The following is a 19,683-nucleotide window of genomic DNA, read 5'->3' on the forward strand; positions in this document are numbered from 1 at the left end:
TTTCTATAGTAATAATTTTATAAAAAAAGACAGTACTGTTGTTTATTTATTTAATAATTTTATAAAATTATAACTAATATAATTAATTATAAATACTCTATATATCATATATGAATAATTATATAAAATAAATATATATAATCGATTAAAATTATTATAAAAAATATTAATTATGATAAAAATATAAAATAATTAAAAAATTAATAGAATTAATTATATAAAATATTATTAAACTAAAATTTTATTTAATTTAAATAATTATAAAAAATTAATAAATATAAATAATTAAAGTATAATAAAAAGTCAAATTGTGATTTTAATACTCTAAATTAATAGTTATAAATATTAAATAATTAACTTATTAAATTTAAATTATTATAATTTATTATATTAATAATTATAATAATTTTAATTTTTTTACCTTTTACGAAAATATAACCGTTATTATTTATTTTATGTAAAATTTATTAGTATATAACCGTTATTATTTATTTTATATATTTTTTCACATAGTTCTCTGTGTTCCATTTTTAAATGACTCTTTAAATTTATTTTTTATTATTATTTTCTTAACATTTAATATGAAATGCATAATTATACTTTCTCCAACCGTCCATTTCATACTAAATTGAAATTGAATGATAAATTATCTAAATATTTTAAAGAGATTATATTATTTTTTTTAATAATAAAATATATTTATACCATTATTATTATGAAATTATTCATATTATTATAATATAATATTAATATAATATAATTAATATATTAAATTTTACTGCTCAAGAAATTCACATACTTAAACCACCACTGTTATCGTTACCGTTCCATTGTGGTTGGAATTTAGGAAATTTTATGTTTTTTAAGAATATTATTTTTTAGATAAAATTTTAACGAGTTAAAACATACCCACAAGCCGTGTCATTTTCTAACAGGTGGATCAGGTGCTTCTTCGGACAAGTACCTGAATCTATGAAACATTTTATTTTCTCCTGGAGCCGATGTTTCAGCAATATCATCAACAATACTCTTGTTCTCTGCGTCTATTCTCTAAATAATTCCCGATATGTATTATTATCAAGTGTGGTTGGCGCAATCGTTGAGAACTGTGTTTCATTTCTCCTGTTCATGAAGTGATTATAGTGCAGCATAAAGTCCGTTTGGAATTAAAAATACATAAGAATTTAATTCAATTCATCTTTTCTATCAATTTTATATTTCGAATGAAAGAATTTTTTTTAGTTTAAAAAAAAATTATATAATTATTTTCTTGTAAATAATTTCTTACTAACGAGAAATATCGTTAACCATACACTTGTATTAGAGCTGTGACTGATTAGATTCATGTTGGCATCATCCATTGTTTTGATATGGTTTGATTCAGTTTGCTGAATAGTGCTTGATAGACCGTTAATTCAGGTACAAGGTCTGCATGAAATCCTCGATTCTCCCACAAACTTGTCCTCCATTTATAGCCAAAAGAAAAATGACCACCCAAAATTTGAAATCTAAAACTGCAAATAACCTCTCAGTTTCTCTCCCCTCCTCCTCCTCCTCTCGCTCTTACACAGGTACACAGGGCAAGGTCATGATCTGGCTTCGGTTCATTCCAAAATCTGGGTCATGATCTTCTATGTTGTTGTCAGCCCTTTGAGCCTTTTTACCTTGCTAGATCCTTTCTTTATCGTTTAACAGTCAGCTGAGTATAGGCAATAAAGAAACATATAATTACATGGTTACTATCTTCAATACCCATTTTCAATTGTTGTTTGTGGGTTGAAACTACTATGGCTAAAAGATCATTTAAGCATTTTGTGGAAGAAGAACTGGGAAAGTTCCCATTGTTCCTCATCTATGCTGTACTCGAATGGTTGTTGATAATTGTGCTTTTTATTGATGGGTTTCTTGCATTTTTTGCTAACGAATTTGCTAGATTCTTTGAGTTGGAAATCCCTTGTTTGCTTTGTACAAGGATTGATCATGTTTTGGTTCGTAGAACTTCTGACTTTTATTACAATGATTCTATATGCGAATCTCACAAGAAGGAGGTTTCATGTTTGGCTTATTGTCACAACCACAAGAAGCTTTCTGATATAAGAAGAATGTGTGATACTTGTCTTCTTTCATTTGCTACGGCGAAGGAAGCTCATGGCCATACGTACAAGTCTCTTGTTGGGATTTTGAACAAGGACATTGCAACGATTGTTGATAACGATCCAGATCAGCATTTCACTCTGCCTACTGGAAGAAAAGATGATTCAATGCAGGCTGAGGATATTTTTCTCCATCGATGTCCATGCTGTGGCGGGCCGTTGAAGGCCAAATCCTATTTTAAAGGAAAAGGATCCAGCATGACTTCACAAGCTCCCACTCCTTCCCCAAGAGCTCCGTTTGCAAATTGGAGAAATGAGGAGCATCGAAACTTGGAAATATATACCATGCGATACACAGAACTCAAGTTTCCAGACGATGAATCTGAGCTACATGAAGATGAGGATGGCCAGAATACACCACGTCTTGGTAAGCAGTGGGAGCTTCAATTTAAATTTTCCCTTATCTTTTTTCAGTTGTATAGTCTTGATTTGAATTCTTCAAACTCTTGAAGATGTCTTGCACTTATACATAATCTTTATACCTATTAAATGCAATCATTTTGGCTTTGTTTGGAACAATTTCAATTTCTTTTCAAATGAATTTTTTTAAGTTTGAAACAATTAAATTCTTTAATTTCAAACATGAGAATTGATAAAAGAATATCAAAATTGAATTGAATTTTTGCAAAATTCTTTATTGCAAACAAGAAGTTTGAGTTGTTTGCACACAGGCAATGCAAATTCTTGAAATCTATTGCTAAGCGGTGCTCGTATTTTCCTTTTGTTTCTAAATTTTGCAATGCAACTCCATAAAAATTTTGACATGCTAAATGTATCAAGCCTCCTTTTTTGCCCCTCTACTTCTTTAACTAACTATTTATTGTTTTTTGGTGGATGCATTTTGTGTATCAGCTAAAGAAGATGCAAAAGCTCCTACAGGGCTGACAGAAGCTGAGTATATGAATGAGGATAGAACTCCTATTTTTTGCAGAGGAAACAGGTATTTTGGAATTCCACTAACAGATTCAGCTAATGTCAGCCCTAGGTGGAGTAATAGGGTCCCAAGAAAATCACCACTTGAAAAAACAGAATTTGCTTCAGAGTACACGGAAGGCAGTGCACCAAGTGAAGCAGATGGTGACTTGATTTTGCACCAAATGAAGGGACAGGCTCGCTTAGATCGCAAGTCATTGATGGCTTTGTATATGGAACTGGATGAAGAAAGAAGTGCTTCTGCTGTTGCAGCTAATAATGCAATGGCCATGATCACTAGGTTGCAGGCAGAGAAGGCAGCAGTTCAGATGGAGGCCTTACAGTATCAAAGAATGATGGAGGAGGAGGCAGAATATGATCAAGAAGCCCTGCAAGCAACATATGATTTACTTGCCAAGAGAGAGGAAGAGATTAAGGTTTTGGAGGCTGAACTTGACGAGTATAGAGAAAAATATGGCCCCTTAAGAGAAGACAGTTTTGAGGGATCTGAAGTTGAGGGTTACCAGAACATGAACTCACAAACTCTCAAAAGATCTGTAGATGCGGGTTCCCAGGACAATAACTCACAAACTCTTAAGAGATCTGAAGATGAGGGTTCCCTGGACAAGAACTCACAACCTATCTCATCCAATGCTGAAAAATCTGAACATATCAGCCCAGCCTGTAGTTCCACTGATGGACGTATTAATGATGAAAATCAGCATAGTAACAAGCAGTCTTCATCTTTGTCGAATGAGAATGAAGGGAAGGTCCCAGAAAAATTACGCAAACCGGGCAGAGCCTGCCCTCTTGGTCGGTTGAAACACATAGAAAAGAGGGGTTACATATCAGACGGCCGCATGAATGAAGCGACAGGTAACATGCATGAGTTTATCCTATGTTACTGTTATAGTTCCGTAAGTGTATCATGTGGCCAAGAAACTTCTCCTTTTTAATTACTATTTAGTCTTATAAGTATTCTTATTATTATTACTAGTCAGTCGATCTATTTAGATAACTTATTCAGTCCCTCTAATTTAATTTCATTAGATCAAATGATTATTCCCTCTACATTAATGGCTGCATATATCCCCCCATCTAATTTATTTTAAATTAATTTTTACTACTCTTTAATCAAGTAACTACTTTCACAATAATAGTTGCAGTAACAATGCTAAAAATTCTCAATATCTTATAATCAACTGTTGTTTGATATGTCAGGACAAGAGGGCAAATTAATGAAAGAACTATTGCATTTTCATGAGTGGGTGAAGGCTCTTGAAGTAGATGATAAGTCCTCAAAGCACGCTGGTCAGACAATTCAGAATGATAGTGAAAAGTTATTAATAGAGATATCTGACAATCTTCAGAAGCTTCGTCACTTCATCTCAGTGTCCTCTGGGGACAACTAAGTTGCCTAATTCTCTTGATAGTCATTTTAATGGTAATTCCTCTGCACATTCATCGACTTTATAGTGTTGTAGATAACACATTGAAAAGAAACTTTAGTTTACATAAGGTATGTGATGCCCACTCGGCAAGTGTTTTGAGCTGCTACACTCTTTGATTACTTCATGACAATTCAGTCTTCCGTTTATGAAAACATAGGACCTGATTAACGATTAACAATTTCTTCAATTTATTCACTGTTCTAATCATTAAATTCCCTTTTTTTCCCCCTTCTGTCATAGTTATTTTACATTATGTTCATTTTTTAAATGCTTTCTTTCTTCTTCTTTTTGGCAGTTTTCCCTTTGCTTGTTAGGATGTATATACAATGCAAAACGCTGGAAGAAACTGAATTTCTGGCTTTGGAGCTTAGTGGACATCTTAGTTATTACTGCCTTGGATGGTTGTGGTAAGATCTTCTTCTTCTTCTTCTTCTTCTTCTTTTGAGTTTTGTGATGGGTAATTTGTCAATCAAGTAAGACACAAAATGGTTTGCTGTTACAATTTCAAGGACTTTACTCAGATTCTCAAATAAACATGGAAAAAAATGATCCAGAAAGGTTGATACAGAATAATGATTTAGTTTGCGTACTTGGTGGGCAGTTTACAAAGCAAAAGAGCAACTGAAAGATGTCTCCAGCTGTTGCAGCCAATAAAATCTAGTGCAAGATAGAGCAAAGAGTGAGAGGAGAGTGCTCTGCAGGCTATCATGTAACTCAGTTTTGAATACCAGCTCTTTCACGGCCTTCTCAATCGACAATCATGAGGTGCTAAGATATAATTGGTGATGTCAGGGGAAGGTAGAGAAGGAGAAGGAGAAGCAAGAGTCTTCATAGTTGATGAGCAAACTCCAAGAATATTGTATAGCTTCAACTGTAATTATACTATTCACCCAAATTATTGTTATCTAGTTTTTCTTCCTTAATCTAATTAATTCAAAAAAAATTCTCAAAATAGCACATATTTGTGCATGATTTTATGCATGCCACTACTGTGCTTGTAGTTAGTAGAAAGGGTAAAGAGAAAACTGAAGTGGTAGTTGAAATGAACCAAGCTATTAAATCAGGGATTTAAACGAGGATAATCATTATTTAGTTTTTGTGTACTAGTGAAACTAATTGCTTGAACCTTCATTTTTAAAACCATATGAGTTCGTTCTGTCTTTTCAAACAATTTAGAAGTTAATCCATTTATTTATATAGTCATTCTCAATGTGTAAAATAACAAAGATGCAACTATCCTCCACGTAATGCATGGAAAGACCTAAATTAGTTAGCGGTTTAAAATGCATAATAACTAATATACTGTTAATTTGGCTAAATCCGAGAGATTAAATAATAAATTTTTCAATAAAGTCAGAACTCCAGAAGCATATGAAGATGGATGAACTCAGAGAGAGACAGCACCAACATTGACTTGAAAAGGTGAAGAATAGCTTGTTATTTCTGTTTCCTTCACTTTCTACAGTAGAAAACAAAAACCACCTACAGGTAAACCTATAAACTCATATAAATGCAGAAGCAGTAGAACAATTGCAACCAAAAGAATGAGGGTAACAATGTTTCTTTTGTCCCTTTATATCAAGTAAACTCCAAAAATCCCCTACTCTGTAAGACACCTCTACAAAACCATGACAGAATTAGAAAAATTGCCATGCTATGATGGTTACAAAAAATAGTCAGGAGTTCTGCGTGTCGTATCAGGTTCAATCTGACGAGGAGCTGGATCAAATTGAAGGAAATTCTGCTCCATATTTTCCCCAACCTCAAGTATTGCAGCCATATTCCCACACCGATAGCAGTAGTTTGGTGCACTGAAAACAGTAACCACATTCTTGTCCTGCAGAGATTTGAAGTAGGTAATATCAAAGATAAATCTATATGAGCTTTATTCTTCAAAAGTAATTCCATTAGTCTTAAAATCCACAAACCTGGGACCAACTGTATCCTTCCATGACAAGCTGGTGAGCTCTAGAAATCAGACTAAGCCCATTAGTGTGGTTGAACTGTTGAGAGATATCTTGTCCAAAAGTGTATCCAGCTCCTCGTGGAGAAATTCCCCACCCACATCGATCATCTGGATCGGACCATAAGAGATCACACATTGGACCTTCATGGGGAACCTAGTCATCCATGAAATCAGAAGCAGCAATTAGACAGGTATTATTGGAAAAGTAACAAAAAAAGAAACCATAACCATTTAGGCATTCTAGCACACTGCAAAGACAGTTCCAAATCAGTTAAACAAAGGCGGTTTATATATATAGAGAGAGAGAGAGGTAGCTCTAGTTATATCATTCGCTAAGAAGTACCACTGGCATTCACCTCAGTCCCATCTTTAGTTATTAGTTCTCCCCATTTAAGCAACACTTCACGTGACATAACTTCGTTTTGTATTATCTCCAGCAGCAATAAATGATGCACAACATAACCAAAAATTCAAATATGGAAAGGAGGAATGAAACAATTTGTAGTTAAATCAGCATTAGCTGGTTTTACTTCTGACAGGAAGAATAAGGTTATGGGCCCCTCAAACCAGATAAAATGATCCGGATGTTTATGTAAAATGACTATCAGCAGAAATTGTAGTAAGTGCAAATCATTTGGGCTTGTAAACTTCTCATGGTTACCAAACCCCGTAAATCAGTTTTATCAACATGTAAAAACAAAAATTACGAGTAGAATAATAAATTTTATAACAATTAATAGTGGCTCAAGAAAATGTTTAAGTGCCAAACTGCAAAAGTACATTGTAACTGTACCTCTTGTATACGGTCCAAGGAGCGGATATTATCCAATGTATCTAACGATGGGGAAAGCCCACCATGCAAGCAAAAGATCTACAGGGTAATAATAGATAATTTAAGATAAAATCACAAAGATAATTAGTAGTTAAGATCATGGACTAATCAAGGGAGCATTCTAGAATTCATACCTGACTCTCAATTAGGGCTGTAAGTGGCAGATAATCAAAGAGGTCAGTGAAATATTTCCAAACACTGGCATTTCCATATTTCCTTAAGCATTCATCATAAAAGCCATACCTGGAAAGATAGAAAAAAAAGGTAATAGATACAGATAGAAATTGTGGATTTTATAATGCACCATTTACAAGTCCAAAGAACTAAAACACCATGGTTCCTTCTTGCACTGTTTTATGCACGAGAATTTAATAGAATGGTTCGTATTGTAAATAAAGTAAAGAGAATAAGCTATTCGTACTATCTGTCCTATTTAACTCTCTGTGTAACAGCCAACTAAAACTAGCCTAAATAAATTTTGGACTCATTTTCAACTTGTCCTAAAATGATTAACCCAAATTATTTAGCATTTATGAGCTAGCTATTATACAATTATATCAATTTAGTAATCTATCCATGTTGGATAGGAATCTCACATTCTCCCCCACTCAATTTTTACGATGTCCCCGTCGCAATCTTAATGTGTGATGCTATGCTGAATAGGGTACAAATGCTAAACTAGGAGCGGCCATAAGGTATTGCGTTTGCTGGTGCCTCGGGTAGTCCCTGGGTAGCCCTTTCCTCGCAGACCCAATAGTCCCGTATAATTTTTCTGGAGTCCTCGCAGATCCAATAGTCACGTATAATTTTTCTAATAATTATACTAATTCAGGGTGGCTCTGATATCAATTGTATCGGCCCGACTAAAATTGGCTTAGATAACTTTTGAACCAATTTTCCACTTGACGCAAAATATTTAATCCAACTTATTTAGTAGTTCTGAGCTAGTTATTATATATAACTATATCAATTTTAGTAGTCTATCAATGCGGGATAGGGATCCCACTGAATCTAAAAGAAAGGAAATTTTGACAACATATAAAGGAAATTTACACAGTGAAGCATTTGTAACCCAATAAACTTAAAACCAGGAAGCATGTTAGGAAGCAATTTTAGGCCGAAAACTCCTAGTTGTTTATTCACTAGCAAAATACTAATAGTGCAACTATGAATAAGTGAACATTTAAACTGAATAGACTCTTACACTTGAGTTATTTGACGACTCTCATGATTTCCTCTTAGAATCGTAATCCTATCTCTGTATCGAACTTTCAGTGCCACTAAAAGAGTCACAGTTTCCACCGAATAATATCCTCGATCTGCAGAATGGCAAAAGAAGAAACCAAAAAAAGGGGTAAATACAGTGACAATTTTTCTCATGCAAAATGTGAAAAGACATGATTACAGAGGCAGACAAGTTTAGCTTCAATGGCTAAAAGGAATATACAAATATTCTAACTGTGCATGCTCATATTAGAAAATAAAGTAGTCAGAAGAGAAAGGAACTTGAAGACTTCTGAGGCGTACATGGGCAAAGAACATTACAAGTTTACTCCTGGAGTACTTGGGCGATGACCCCTTTTAAGGTTAATGTAATCCTTAGTTTTATTTATCATAAAATGCGGTACAATACTTCAATACATATATGCACAGTGCTTACACTAATCCTGAATCGAATTAACAACTTTCCAGTAGAATGAAGGTATACTTCTAAGTTAGCTACGCCACCTTAATCATATTCTCATTTGTTGAATTAAACAACTCACATCAACTGCCATAACAATGGGCAACCATAATCTAACATCCCCAGTCAATCATGTTTCAGAAATTTACCTAAACCTTCTACGGTATGGGCGTTAATACCCAATAGCAAAGACTGGATACGAAGCTTGAAAGCATATAACTTGACAAATCCTAAACGTTTGAAATCTATACTCTCTTCAATAAGCTTGCTCACTCTTTTGTTCTTTAAATAAATAAATAAATAAATTCCGGAGACATTGAAGCTCACTCCAACTCAAAATAATAGAAAATAGTAAGAGACTTACCAACGTAGTCGCCCATGAAAAGATAGTTAGTGTCGGGGGCGTTTCCACCGATGCGAAAGAGCTCGACAAGATCGTGGAACTGGCCATGAATATCACCACAGACAGTGACGGGGCATTTAACCGGCTGCACGTTCCATTCCTCCACCAGGATCGCTCTTGCTTGCTCGCACAGTGCCTTCACTTCACTTTCCGTCAGTGGCTTACACTGCATTAGGTACTCGATCTGCCGGTCCAGATCACCATGAGACAGCATCGTCTTCTGCCTTTAATTCTAATTTTTTGATTCGATCCGTAATGGAGCTTAGAGATATTGGGCTCTGAGCTCAGGTCATGGCATGGAGATTTGGGGTAAGGGTTAAGCTTCTTGGTAGAGAGAGAGAGAGTGAGAGAGAGGAGTGTTTGGATGTGGCGCTCTGGTAATTTTCGTTGCAGATTAGCATTATTTGGAGATTTTATAATACTGGTCCCTGGCTTTTTCCGTATTTATATTTATTTACTTTTTATTTTGTAATAGTTGCTATATGCCCACCCTAAAAATGACACATTGATCATTCGACTTATCAAAAATTTTAATCAAACGAACTTAGTAATCTTATCCATTATATAATAATTTTTTTAAAGATTTTGTTGACTTTTCTAATATAAATAAATTTTATGAGTGTTTGATTGAGATTGTTGCAAATAATATTTTAAAAATAGAAAATAAAGTTGCAAAAAATTTTTGCCGGTGAAATTTATCGGCCTTTGCCTGCCAAAAATTAAAATCGTTGGTGTATAAGCATAAATTGGAAAATAAAAGGGCTAAAAGTGCAATAATGATTAATGTGGAAAAGATGGGCTACCTCTTCACAGCGCTAGGGTCAACTGTCAAGCCGTGATCATGATTCAACCAGCTCCGCGACTCCTCCCGTCCCGCCCGGCCTGACTCCGCCGACCCATCGCCTTTCTCCGCCCCAACGCCATCATGATTCATGAGCATCGAGCATGATCAAACCACCCGTCTCTACAAATATTCAAGCAAGAACGGATTCTCCGAACTGATCAAGTCCATGGATCCCTCCCTCCGATCGCAAGAAGGTAACTTCAAAACTCTATCATTAACTCATTGTTTAGATACCTATTAATCAACTGTGATTCGGGTTTTGTTTGCTAGACAATGCAATCCAAAGAATATAGAAGCTCCATGGTACAAAGTCTAGCCGGTGATTATGCGCTTATATAAGTTGCAGACCTCTAGGGGAGTTTGACACGTCAAAATTGCTGTTGAAAATTCTGGGAATTCGGCGAAAGTTTAGGTATTTAAATTCTGTACTTGTAAAATTGCGGAGGTCTCACTTCTCTATCCTATGTATTTTTTTGTTAAACTGTAGATGGCTGTGCTCAGCCTGCAAAGAAGCTTTATTTACTGTGGGTAGAGGAATATTTTAGAACCTGCTTCAGTAGACCATGTTGGAAGTGCGGGAAGATGGTAAGTATAGCAGACTCTTTCCTTATTAGTATTTTGATGTTCCTAAAATGAATAATGAACTCATGTGATGCTAGAAGGTTCATGATAGTTGTTTTTCTCTTCTTTTGATTGATGTAAGAAACGAGAAAGAATGGCTATAGAAATCTCACATGTAGCTATTTCATTGTGATTGGCTAATTCTCTTCTTAAATTAAATTCTGGGATAGAGAATTTGGTTGTGAAATGTAGCTCCTCCTCGATCCTCCTTGTTTTGAGAAACTCTGTAATAGCCTTATGTTTATGGTGTAATGTTTTGTACCAGCCAACTTGCTTGCCTCTTAATCAATGAGTTTAAGTGGTTGAAAGGAATGGCTGGCTGTTTCTCTGAGTCCTGTCAGAGATGACAAAAGCAAGTAACTTATCAATGTGTTTTAGGATTTCCCCTTTCCTGGTTCTAATTGACATAGTCATATGCAAAAGCTGGTCCATTTTAAGAAATTCATTTCCAGCTTCCCAAAACCCGAATAGCAACATTTTTCATCCCTTTGCCTAAAAATTACTTCAGATATGTGTATCACATCTCTGTATGCGCAAGCATTTTGAACACATTTCAATGCCAGTTTAAATAGGCATCATCTCGAAATTAGAGTGCTAGTACTTTACCAATTTGTTTATTTATCTTCTCTCTCTTATAAGACCAATAGATATTAAAGATCTGTAGTGGTGCAGTAATGCAGCCCAGTTGATCTGTTCCTTCTGTCTGGTAAATTTTTATTTTTATGCCTTGCTTCATGTGTGTTGCTGAACTCCATAGAATGACTTTCATGTTTGGAAACACGAAAGCCAAACTTTAACAGTTTATGCATTCTTGGTGTCTGTTCCCAGGACTTGCATTTGACAGATGCAGAAGAAGCCTGGGCCATGGAGGAAGGTGACTTCAAGCAGCTTAGCCCAAGTTTATATTTATTCCCTTCAGTGACCTGAACCTTTGACAGGTCTTTCTTACATATTTACACCAGGCAGATGTACTAGCTCCCACACTTTGTAGTTCTGTAGTTCTAGTCCTTGGACAAGAGATCAGGTTCCTTCCAATCCATATAACCTAGAAACAGAAATTGATTATGACACGTTTGCACGGCCAGGGGAGATTGTGCCTGAAATACTTGAGAGAATCCATTGTCATAAGGAGTAATCATTACTGCTTATAATCGATTTGCATATCTAGGCTTGTGTTGCTCTTGTTTTCATGGCCTTCTAGTTTTCTAATGTTCTGATTTTCTATTGTGCCGCTTACATTTTTTCATAACTTCATTTTTTTCACTCAATTGTTTTATTTTGAATTTGTGTTCTCTTCTTGACATATGTGATGCAAAATAGTTAGTATGATGCCTTCTTTCAGGAAGTATCAAGAGCTAGCAAGGGAGAGAATTGGAAGGAGCCTCTCTTTGGTATATTTTTCTCTTAATCTCTTTCTATTATGGACACTGATTTGCAAGAGATACTCTAGTCATTTATAATCAGGTCAAGTTATTTTATTATTTTCTGTTTAAGATAACTTGCTTTGGTTTTGCAGTTGCACTATCCTACTCTCATGGATGGAGTTATACCAGTAACTCTGCATCATGTATTGGTGGATGCTCTTGCAACTCCATCTGGCATGATTCCCATTAGCTCATCTGCCTTAGCAAGGTTTTGCTAACCAACTATCTTTTATTTTTTTAATAGGTAAAAGTTTTATTACTTCCCCTGGTTGCATGCTTACGTTTACGTTTGTAAAATACAGATCTGATGTTGGATGTTGAAGCCACACTTGAATGCTTTCTTTGATGGAATTCTAAAAATTTTGGCTTACTAACTGACAAAGAGGATTATATGTTCGCAAGTGCTAGGTTGGTGCCGATGCCATAAAAAGGATTCTTGAGTGACATTGCTGGAAGTCCATAACTAATTCCAGCTAGCATGAACTTTATAGAAACAGAGTTTAATGTGAAATGGGTTTGGGTGATTGTAGTTACTGTGTAACCATCGAACTTGATATGTTGTACATAATAAAATATGGATTAGTATAAAGGATTTTTGTTCAAAGTTCAATTATTTTGAGTTTTCTGAGGTTGTTGGCATACTTGCATTATAGAATGGAACTAATTGCAACTTTGAGTTATTTTATCTGCTAAGTTTGACTGGCACTAGCAGTAATAATTGTCCAATAGTCAAATTAACCCTTAACTTATTTTTGTTCATTTTACTCCCTCAACTTTTTAAAATGGTTTAAAAGACCCCAAAATTAACAGAAGATAAACAACGTTTGGAGAATGGGGCCACATATTAAGAATGGGCTTCAACATAACACTAATATTCAAATACAACACAAACGTGGCAGCTTCTCTTTGTGCTAGCTTCAATCAAAAACTGCTCCACCTACCTCACGCAGAAACACAACTGACAGCAGTGCTTCTTGAAGCTTTGATATTGGATAGTAAATATGGCAGCATGAGCAATATATTCTATTTCTTGCTTCAGTATCTTGGAACATATGCCCGTTTCCTGCAATTTTGGTGTATCTGTGGAGCTATTCACTTTTCATTTTTATTATGAGCTTTGTAAGTGCATGGCATCTCTACTTATTTTATGCATTAAATAAACTAGCTATAAAGATTAAATTATCATGACAACAAAATTAAGAAATTGGTATATGAAGATAAATTTCTTGAATGACTCCAAAATGTGTCACCTCAAAATGTTAAATTTACCAGAGGATCTCGGGCTCCACCAGTTCGATTGGATAGCCATTGATCTTAATTAGGCCTCTCCCATGCTTGCAATAAGTGACGACGATGGTGGTCTTCTTCATTGAATGGACTCAATTCATCCTGCTGGCACTCTGATTGCTAGGACTCAGAAGAAGAAGAGGAAATCGTGTGATTCGTCCTGCATGCCATCTTTGCTATGTTTCATACATTTATTTCTTTTTATTTTTCACTTTCTTTTAATGAAGAATTCATTACCTCATTTATACTTTATGGAATATTTTCAGTTTCTACTACTTATTTCAGTTGAGGTACTCCGCTGGATCATTATACTTGCTACTAGGATCGATTCAACATGTTTTTGTCTACCTCAAAGTCTTCTGAAGAGGGGAATGACCTTCAATGGTGGTGTTTGTAGCATTTTTTATGCAATTTATCAAGCTTGGTTCTTTTTCTGAGCCTCTTACCCTTACCATAGGTATTTGCAACTTCAAAACACTAACATGAGGATTTTTCCTTTGAAAGTAGAGAACTTACGTGCTTTGTTAATAATAATTTCTCTAAAGAAACCGATTCAGGGGAATGAAGAAATTTAGTAAACGTGTCTTAATGAGGGGGGCATTATTATTGTTGCTATTGGAGTTGTTGGAATATGTTGGATCATAGCATTTGGCAGAGAAAGTATGAAAATAACTATATGGATGCTGAAGTCATTTGTCTTAATGGGTAACTTGACTATTGAACAATAGTTTAAGGGTTAAAATAAGCTTTTTGCAATTTTCTTTTCCTTTTTCTCCAAGGGTCAATTGCCCTTTTAAACCCTTGTAGGTTGCAATCATTTTATGACGTCAACAGTGATAGTTTGTGAGATGCTGCTAGCCCAACCACTAGGTTTGTGCTTTCGTCTGCAGAATGCAGACCGACATACGCTTGGTTTCTGAAGACTTGTATGCAGCTACTTCTGAAATACCTTTATGGACCCTAAATGGGTTCAAATCATGTCAATAGTTGGGCAGAATTGGTGATTTTTACAAGTTATTGTGGACGGTGACTGCTATGTCAAATTCTACAAGTAGCAGTGTGAAACCTTGAAAGAGTATACGCCCCTGACATCGTAGCTCTGGCTTGAGATTTCCCATGGTAGGAAGAAGACAGCCAAAGTTATTTAAGCAACTACTCCAATGTTTAACTTCCCAGTAAGCTACTGATTAATTTAAAGTTCAAGGACTAAATCGCAACAACTCCCCAATTCCCATACTGCATTGGCTTTAATGGGTCATAGACACCTTATGTTCAAACCTTTAGCCATAAGAGATTATTTTTCCTCCTTTTTGTATTGAGATTAGGTAGGAAGTCCCTATTAGTATAAGCTATTGAATTGTCATTGACCATTTCCACTCTATGGGAAATAGTAAAATAGCCCCTGCTTATAATCATATGCCCAAAAGTAAAAGAAGATGAAGTTGCAGTTGCAATTTTCCTTGGAACGTTATTTTCATCCTGACCTCCACCAGGACGACTAGGTCATCGACTTACTATTCCAATCAAATAGTTTTGTTGGAGGTTTGATATATATTAGAGGCAAAAACAATGCCATTATTTCTATCTGCAAGCACAATCTCCATATTCAACACTTTCTTTTGGCCACGAGTTCATGTCCGCCATGACCTGTTTCTCCCCCATTCGCCTTCTGGGTTGCCTGATAGTGTTGCTGCTACTTCCAACGCGTATCAACTCAGCTGACCCAGATCCACTGCAGGATTTCTGTGTTGCTGACTTGAAAGCCTCCCCATCGTTAAATGGCTTCCCTTGCAAACCTGCAGAAGAAGTTACTTCAGATGATTTTTTCTCTGATGCTTTGAGCAAAGAGAGTAACACAACAAACATCTTTGGTTGGTCTGTGACTCCAGCTAATGTTCTTACATTTCCTGGCCTTAATACTCTAGGGATTTCGATGAATCGAGTTGAAATTGCTCCCGGAGGGCTGAACCCTCCTCATTCCCATCCTCGAGCATCCGAAACTGGGGTGGTCATAGAAGGGAAGCTCCTTGTAGGATTTGTTACAACTAGCAATGTGTTTCACTCCAAAGTTTTGAGTGCTGGGCAGATGTTTGTTATTCCTCGTGGTCTTGTTCACTTTCAGCTTAACGTTGGAGAAGAAAAAGCCCTTCTTTTCACTTCTTTCAATAGTCATTTACCTGGTGTTGTGATCGCTCCAACTAGTCTTTTTGCTTCTTCGCCCCCAATTCCCAATCAAGTGCTAACAAAGGCCTTCCGAGTAGGGGAAGATACAATCGAAACCATAAAATCCAAGTTTGGATGATGATCATTCTTGAAGATCCTTCAAATTGTGCCAAATACCACTTGTTTTTCCTGTTTTACAAGTCATTCATCTGATTATGATTCAATGTGTTTGTTTCAATGTATGCTCGTCGTGGTTTGATTCCTACCCTATCCTTATGGATGTAATAATAAACGATCTAACATTTGTATTTATATAAATATAATAAAGTCGAGCTCTAAAATAAGTTACATAAAAGTAGTATTGTCTTAAATTTTTCTATTTATAAATCTTTTGGAGATGACCAAATCATTGCAATCACTTTTAATTTCATAGCACACAAAAGTATCTTCAATACAACATCTTCTACCTAGGAGTTGAGGCTCATCTGATGACACAGGTAAGTATTAGATGCATTTTCTAGTAATGATACAGGCTTCAATAACAATTATGCTTATGGGTTCCACAGTTATGCAGAACCTAGTAATGAATTTCCCTGCTAGTAAAGATAACAGAAGAATGATTCTTGTTGATCGATTATGTTGTCCTTTGAAAATTTCCACCAATCTGCATATGCAGCCATTCAGATTTTGATGCTTGAGCATAATCTCTTGCTGCTTGAAGGCCAAAGCTCATTGCAGCAGGAGCTTCAAATGGCTGTCCACCAACCTACAAGAAGAAATTGACTTTCAGAAAAATCACAACAGTAGTTTGACCCTCAAAAGCATACTAATTATAGCAGGTTGGTCTGTGCTTTTGTAATCGAACAAAAGTTAAACCATAGTGAACAGAATATTTGTAAATAAGAATTTTCAAATTCACTTGCATCATGATGCAAATAGTGATGAAATCATTTGTGAACTGATAAACAAACGATATAAATAAAAATTTTGAATAATTGAATAAATATCAATAAGATGCAGAAAATACTAGTTAGGAGGTCAGATTGTTATTTCAAAGATATGCAATTAAGACAAACATCAATTGGCGCCTTATACTGGTTCCAGTCATGAAGGAGAGGCTATCTAAAAGTGAACAGTAAGGTGCAAATCCATATCAACATCAATTATGAATTCCTCAATTTCTCAGAAGCCATCATTGGGGAACTAAAGATGCCAATGTGTTGGAAACTAACTCTGGATTCTAACATCGCCATATGGGTAATAACTTCCAGGGTGATGAGTAACCAACCAGTATAATCTACTTACATCTTTTTGATGGAAGCTTTCAATTGTGGGGTTCATGTTCATTCTTGAATTAACTGCTTCTAGCTTCATTGACAAGAACTACAGCAACAGCAATATAGAAACCAGGTTCAGATTGTGCAGAAGAGAAAATCTGAATTGTCATATAAAGTGACAATCAAATTGGAAAATGGAGATACTACCTCAACTTGGCACTGTAATGATTGAATGTAATTAATTATCTCATCAAGAACAAGTGCTTTACCTATAACCTGGTTATACAAGGAAATAATTACAAGTCAAAAGAGACAGAATTAGGAACTCAAGTGAACCATCTAGATGTTAACAAACGTCTATTATAGAAAAATCTCAATATTGGCTTATGAAACATGAAATATAGTGGACATAAGGTGGATTAATGGTGGAGTTTTTACGTGGGCAGTATAGAAACTTGACTAAAATTAACCATGTAAACAAGAATAAGCACCTTATTACACCCAGGAACCAAGTCTTGGAGTATCTTCATCCTCTCACTTATCTTTTCTCTCCTGGCCTGCAAAAGCAGTGTTCAGTAAGTAAAATTCATAATTCAGAAGGTTTAGCATGCAACACATCTCAACAGTGAATTATTATGCTGCTTTTGACATAAGTTGATGCAATTCTGCGTCACCGTAAACCGAATCAAGATTTATTAAATACATAAGTCCTTTCTTTTAGACAATGAGAAATGAGTAATAATTGCAAGTTAAGATGGTTCAAGTGAATTACTCTTTCAGCCAAACTGTGACTATCAGTTGCCTGACCCCTTCTTGCTCTCACATGAATATAGTCTTGCTTAGGTGGCTCAGAGAGTTTACTGTTGTTCTCCGACGCCTTCTTATTGGCAGCAGAATTTGGTTCTACTTCAGCTTTTGAATTGCTACACTCATTCTTTGATACTGATGTTTTCATCCGCTTACCATTTGAATTCTTCTGTTATAAACTTAAAGTATAAGACGGATCATTGTAGGAAAATTATAAAGAAAAAGAAAGAAGAAAAATTGTAAAAAAAACTAATAACATACTTCAGATTCCAATTAGAAACTACTCCATTTCTAACCTCTCAAGATCTAATTCTTAAAAGCTGGAATTATCACACCATAAAACAGTAACAGTAAGAAACTATTTTCAAATTGAAAAAAAAAAAAGAAAGAAAAAAAAAAGTAAAGAAAATTTGTACACAGAAAATGAGTTTCAAGAAATTCTACAAATCAAAGGTTACACAAAGAGGAAACGGCTCAAAAACTCATAGACAACCTAATACTTAGTTAAATTGCCTATATAACGTTTCCTCTTCTTCTCTCTCTCTCTCTTTTTTTCTTCCATTTTCTCAGCAACTATATAGGAGTAGGAAAACAAATTTTGTAAAGAACCAACCAATTCGTTGCCACTGCTGGAAGTAGAAACCATCTTAGAGGACTCGTCTTCTGAGCTGAAATCCCTCCTCTTCCTTACAATCCCACCGCCTCCACCAACGCTCTGCTCCGTCACGGTGGATTCCTCCAATGACCCATCTCGTTCCCCAAATCCCCCAGCCAAATTCCCCATTCGGAGACCCAACCCACCACTCCCATCCGCCTGTCCATTAACTGCAGGAAAAGGCCAAATCTCGGTCAAAGTGTAGGAAGATGGATTAGCTGCAGAGAAGGAGGTCTCATTTATCAAAGGAGGATCCATAATCCTGTCAGGGATTGTGGTTCATTAGAGTAGGACAGTGCGTGAAGTTGGAATTCGAATTGGGGGTGCTGGGAATTAAAGAGACAAGGCGTGTTCCTAGCTAGCTTCTCTGGGTATCGAGAGCTTCCGATGAGCAAATGACACGGGGCTCAGTGAGCTAATGCCTGATGGGTTATTATTTAACAGAGACAGAGAGAAGGGAAACAGAAAGAGAGTGATGTTTTCACTTTTCTTGAGAGGTTGGGGATGGTATGCGTACTACGGCTACGACACCATTTATCCTGACAACGGCTTCCATTGGTCCCTACTCTTTCACTCGCTGTAGTCCATTTCTTGTTCCAAAGAGGCAAAGATCTCGCCTTTTTTCTTCCCTCCCAACTTCTTTTCTAAAATTTCCTAAAATTAAGGCTTGGTTAGATGTAAAAATTCGCTTTAACTCGATCTCATTAGAAATGCTTTTAGAATTTAAAGACCTCAAATTTAAATTTATTGAAGTTGAATTGTAAAAAAATAATATTAAATTCAATAAAATTGTTTCATTGGAAATATTAAGATTAAAATGTAATGAAAATTTGTAATTTTGAGTAGTAATTAATCAAAGTGTTTATCATTAAAAGAAAAAAAGAAAGAAACTTGGTAGGCAAATTGTATGGCTTTAAGATTAAAGACCAAAGCTTTGTTTTTTGCTTTGACTAAGAAGTGAAATTAGGTTGGAAAAAGCAAGCATAAGTGAGAGGATTAAACACAGCTTAGTCATGAGTTTAACTTAATGGTGATTACATCAAAATTGAATCAGAAAGGTCATGTATTCAATCCTTCTAAAGTGAAAAAAAAAAAAAAAAAAAAAGCATAAGCAATGTGAAAGCAAGTACAATCAATGAGGTTGTGTTGCTAGCTATCTTTATCAATTATCTACAGAGGTGGAGGAGCAGAGCATCACCACTGC

The 19,683-nt window shown here is 35.5% G+C and overlaps 5 protein-coding genes across 8 annotated transcripts; 3 read left to right on the forward strand and 2 right to left on the reverse strand.

Moving 5' to 3' along the window:
• The first annotated feature begins 1,436 nt into the window (after positions 1-1,436).
• On the forward strand, positions 1,437-5,521 carry LOC110600133 (probable myosin-binding protein 5). The gene is made up of 6 exons (XM_043950500.1): positions 1,437-2,527; positions 2,606-2,607; positions 3,006-3,941; positions 4,287-4,509; positions 4,812-4,923; positions 5,118-5,521. The coding sequence occupies exons 1-4, from the start codon at positions 1,788-1,790 to the stop codon at positions 4,475-4,477; spliced, it is 1,869 nt and encodes a 622-aa protein (XP_043806435.1). The 5' UTR covers positions 1,437-1,787; the 3' UTR covers positions 4,478-4,509; positions 4,812-4,923; positions 5,118-5,521.
• A 373-nt stretch (positions 5,522-5,894) lies between these two features.
• LOC110631242 (serine/threonine-protein phosphatase PP2A-2 catalytic subunit) lies at positions 5,895-9,794 on the reverse strand. Its single transcript, XM_021778996.2, has 6 exons — positions 9,363-9,794; positions 8,519-8,633; positions 7,449-7,557; positions 7,276-7,353; positions 6,445-6,636; positions 5,895-6,353 (listed from the first exon to the last, which is right to left on the reverse strand). The coding sequence occupies exons 1-6, from the start codon at positions 9,613-9,615 to the stop codon at positions 6,180-6,182; spliced, it is 921 nt and encodes a 306-aa protein (XP_021634688.1). The 5' UTR covers positions 9,616-9,794; the 3' UTR covers positions 5,895-6,179.
• Positions 9,795-10,151: 357 nt separating this feature from the next.
• LOC110631243 (5-formyltetrahydrofolate cyclo-ligase, mitochondrial-like) lies at positions 10,152-12,900 on the forward strand. Of its 3 annotated transcripts, XM_021778998.2 has the most exons (7): positions 10,152-10,439; positions 10,516-10,657; positions 10,733-10,830; positions 11,695-11,740; positions 12,209-12,257; positions 12,383-12,498; positions 12,593-12,900. In XM_021778998.2, exons 3-7 carry the CDS (start codon positions 10,809-10,811, stop codon positions 12,609-12,611), a joined length of 252 nt encoding a protein of 83 aa, XP_021634690.1. In that variant the 5' UTR covers positions 10,152-10,439; positions 10,516-10,657; positions 10,733-10,808; the 3' UTR covers positions 12,612-12,900. The 3 variants fall into 3 exon arrangements, with proteins under 3 accessions (XP_021634690.1, XP_043806434.1, XP_021634689.1); XM_043950499.1 differs by having other exon boundaries at positions 10,154-10,439; positions 10,516-10,830; XM_021778997.2 differs by lacking the exons at positions 10,152-10,439; positions 10,516-10,657; positions 10,733-10,830 and having other exon boundaries at positions 10,837-11,740.
• A 2,099-nt stretch (positions 12,901-14,999) lies between these two features.
• On the forward strand, positions 15,000-16,092 carry LOC110600435 (germin-like protein subfamily T member 2). Its single transcript, XM_021737298.2, has one exon. It carries the CDS (start codon positions 15,211-15,213, stop codon positions 15,877-15,879), a length of 669 nt encoding a protein of 222 aa, XP_021592990.1. The 5' UTR covers positions 15,000-15,210; the 3' UTR covers positions 15,880-16,092.
• Positions 16,093-16,149: 57 nt separating this feature from the next.
• LOC110600434 (transcription factor bHLH79) lies at positions 16,150-19,121 on the reverse strand. Of its 2 annotated transcripts, none has more exons than XM_021737296.2 (6): positions 18,438-19,121; positions 17,790-17,990; positions 17,509-17,574; positions 17,225-17,293; positions 17,046-17,123; positions 16,150-16,506 (listed from the first exon to the last, which is right to left on the reverse strand). In XM_021737296.2, the coding sequence occupies exons 1-6, from the start codon at positions 18,735-18,737 to the stop codon at positions 16,375-16,377; spliced, it is 846 nt and encodes a 281-aa protein (XP_021592988.1). In that variant the 5' UTR covers positions 18,738-19,121; the 3' UTR covers positions 16,150-16,374. The 2 variants fall into 2 exon arrangements, with proteins under 2 accessions (XP_021592988.1, XP_021592987.1); XM_021737295.2 differs by having other exon boundaries at positions 17,790-17,993; positions 18,438-19,112.
• Positions 19,122-19,683: the final 562 nt, after the last annotated feature.

This window comes from Manihot esculenta, chromosome 14, assembly GCF_001659605.2.
Source record: "Manihot esculenta cultivar AM560-2 chromosome 14, M.esculenta_v8, whole genome shotgun sequence".
In the NCBI taxonomy this organism is placed as follows: domain Eukaryota; kingdom Viridiplantae; phylum Streptophyta; class Magnoliopsida; order Malpighiales; family Euphorbiaceae; genus Manihot; species Manihot esculenta.

Excerpts from the sequence above, each read along its gene's own strand:
- LOC110600133 (XM_043950500.1), top strand. The coding sequence starts at position 1,788 with ATGGCTAAAAGATCATTTAAGCATTTTGTGGAAGAAGAACTGGGAAAG. Across the intron at positions 3,942-4,286 it reads CCGCATGAATGAAGCGACAG|GACAAGAGGGCAAATTAATG; the intron begins GTAACATGCATG and ends TTGATATGTCAG.
- LOC110631242 (XM_021778996.2), bottom strand. The coding sequence starts at position 9,615 with ATGCTGTCTCATGGTGATCTGGACCGGCAGATCGAGTACCTAATGCAG. Across the intron at positions 7,558-8,518 it reads AGTCGTCAAATAACTCAAGT|GTATGGCTTTTATGATGAAT; the intron begins GTAAGAGTCTAT and ends CTATCTTTCCAG. Across the intron at positions 7,354-7,448 it reads CAGCCCTAATTGAGAGTCAG|ATCTTTTGCTTGCATGGTGG; the intron begins GTATGAATTCTA and ends ATTACCCTGTAG.
- LOC110631243 (XM_021778997.2), top strand. The coding sequence starts at position 11,670 with ATGCATTCTTGGTGTCTGTTCCCAGGACTTGCATTTGACAGATGCAGA. Across the intron at positions 11,741-12,208 it reads AGCCTGGGCCATGGAGGAAG|GAAGTATCAAGAGCTAGCAA; the intron begins GTGACTTCAAGC and ends GCCTTCTTTCAG. Across the intron at positions 12,258-12,382 it reads TTGGAAGGAGCCTCTCTTTG|TTGCACTATCCTACTCTCAT; the intron begins GTATATTTTTCT and ends TTGGTTTTGCAG.
- LOC110600435 (XM_021737298.2), top strand. The coding sequence starts at position 15,211 with ATGTCCGCCATGACCTGTTTCTCCCCCATTCGCCTTCTGGGTTGCCTG.
- LOC110600434 (XM_021737295.2), bottom strand. The coding sequence starts at position 18,737 with ATGGATCCTCCTTTGATAAATGAGACCTCCTTCTCTGCAGCTAATCCA. Across the intron at positions 17,994-18,437 it reads CCAGCAGTGGCAACGAATTG|AAGAATTCAAATGGTAAGCG; the intron begins GTTGGTTCTTTA and ends AGTTTATAACAG. Across the intron at positions 17,294-17,508 it reads TGGTTCCTGGGTGTAATAAG|GTTATAGGTAAAGCACTTGT; the intron begins GTGCTTATTCTT and ends TTGTATAACCAG.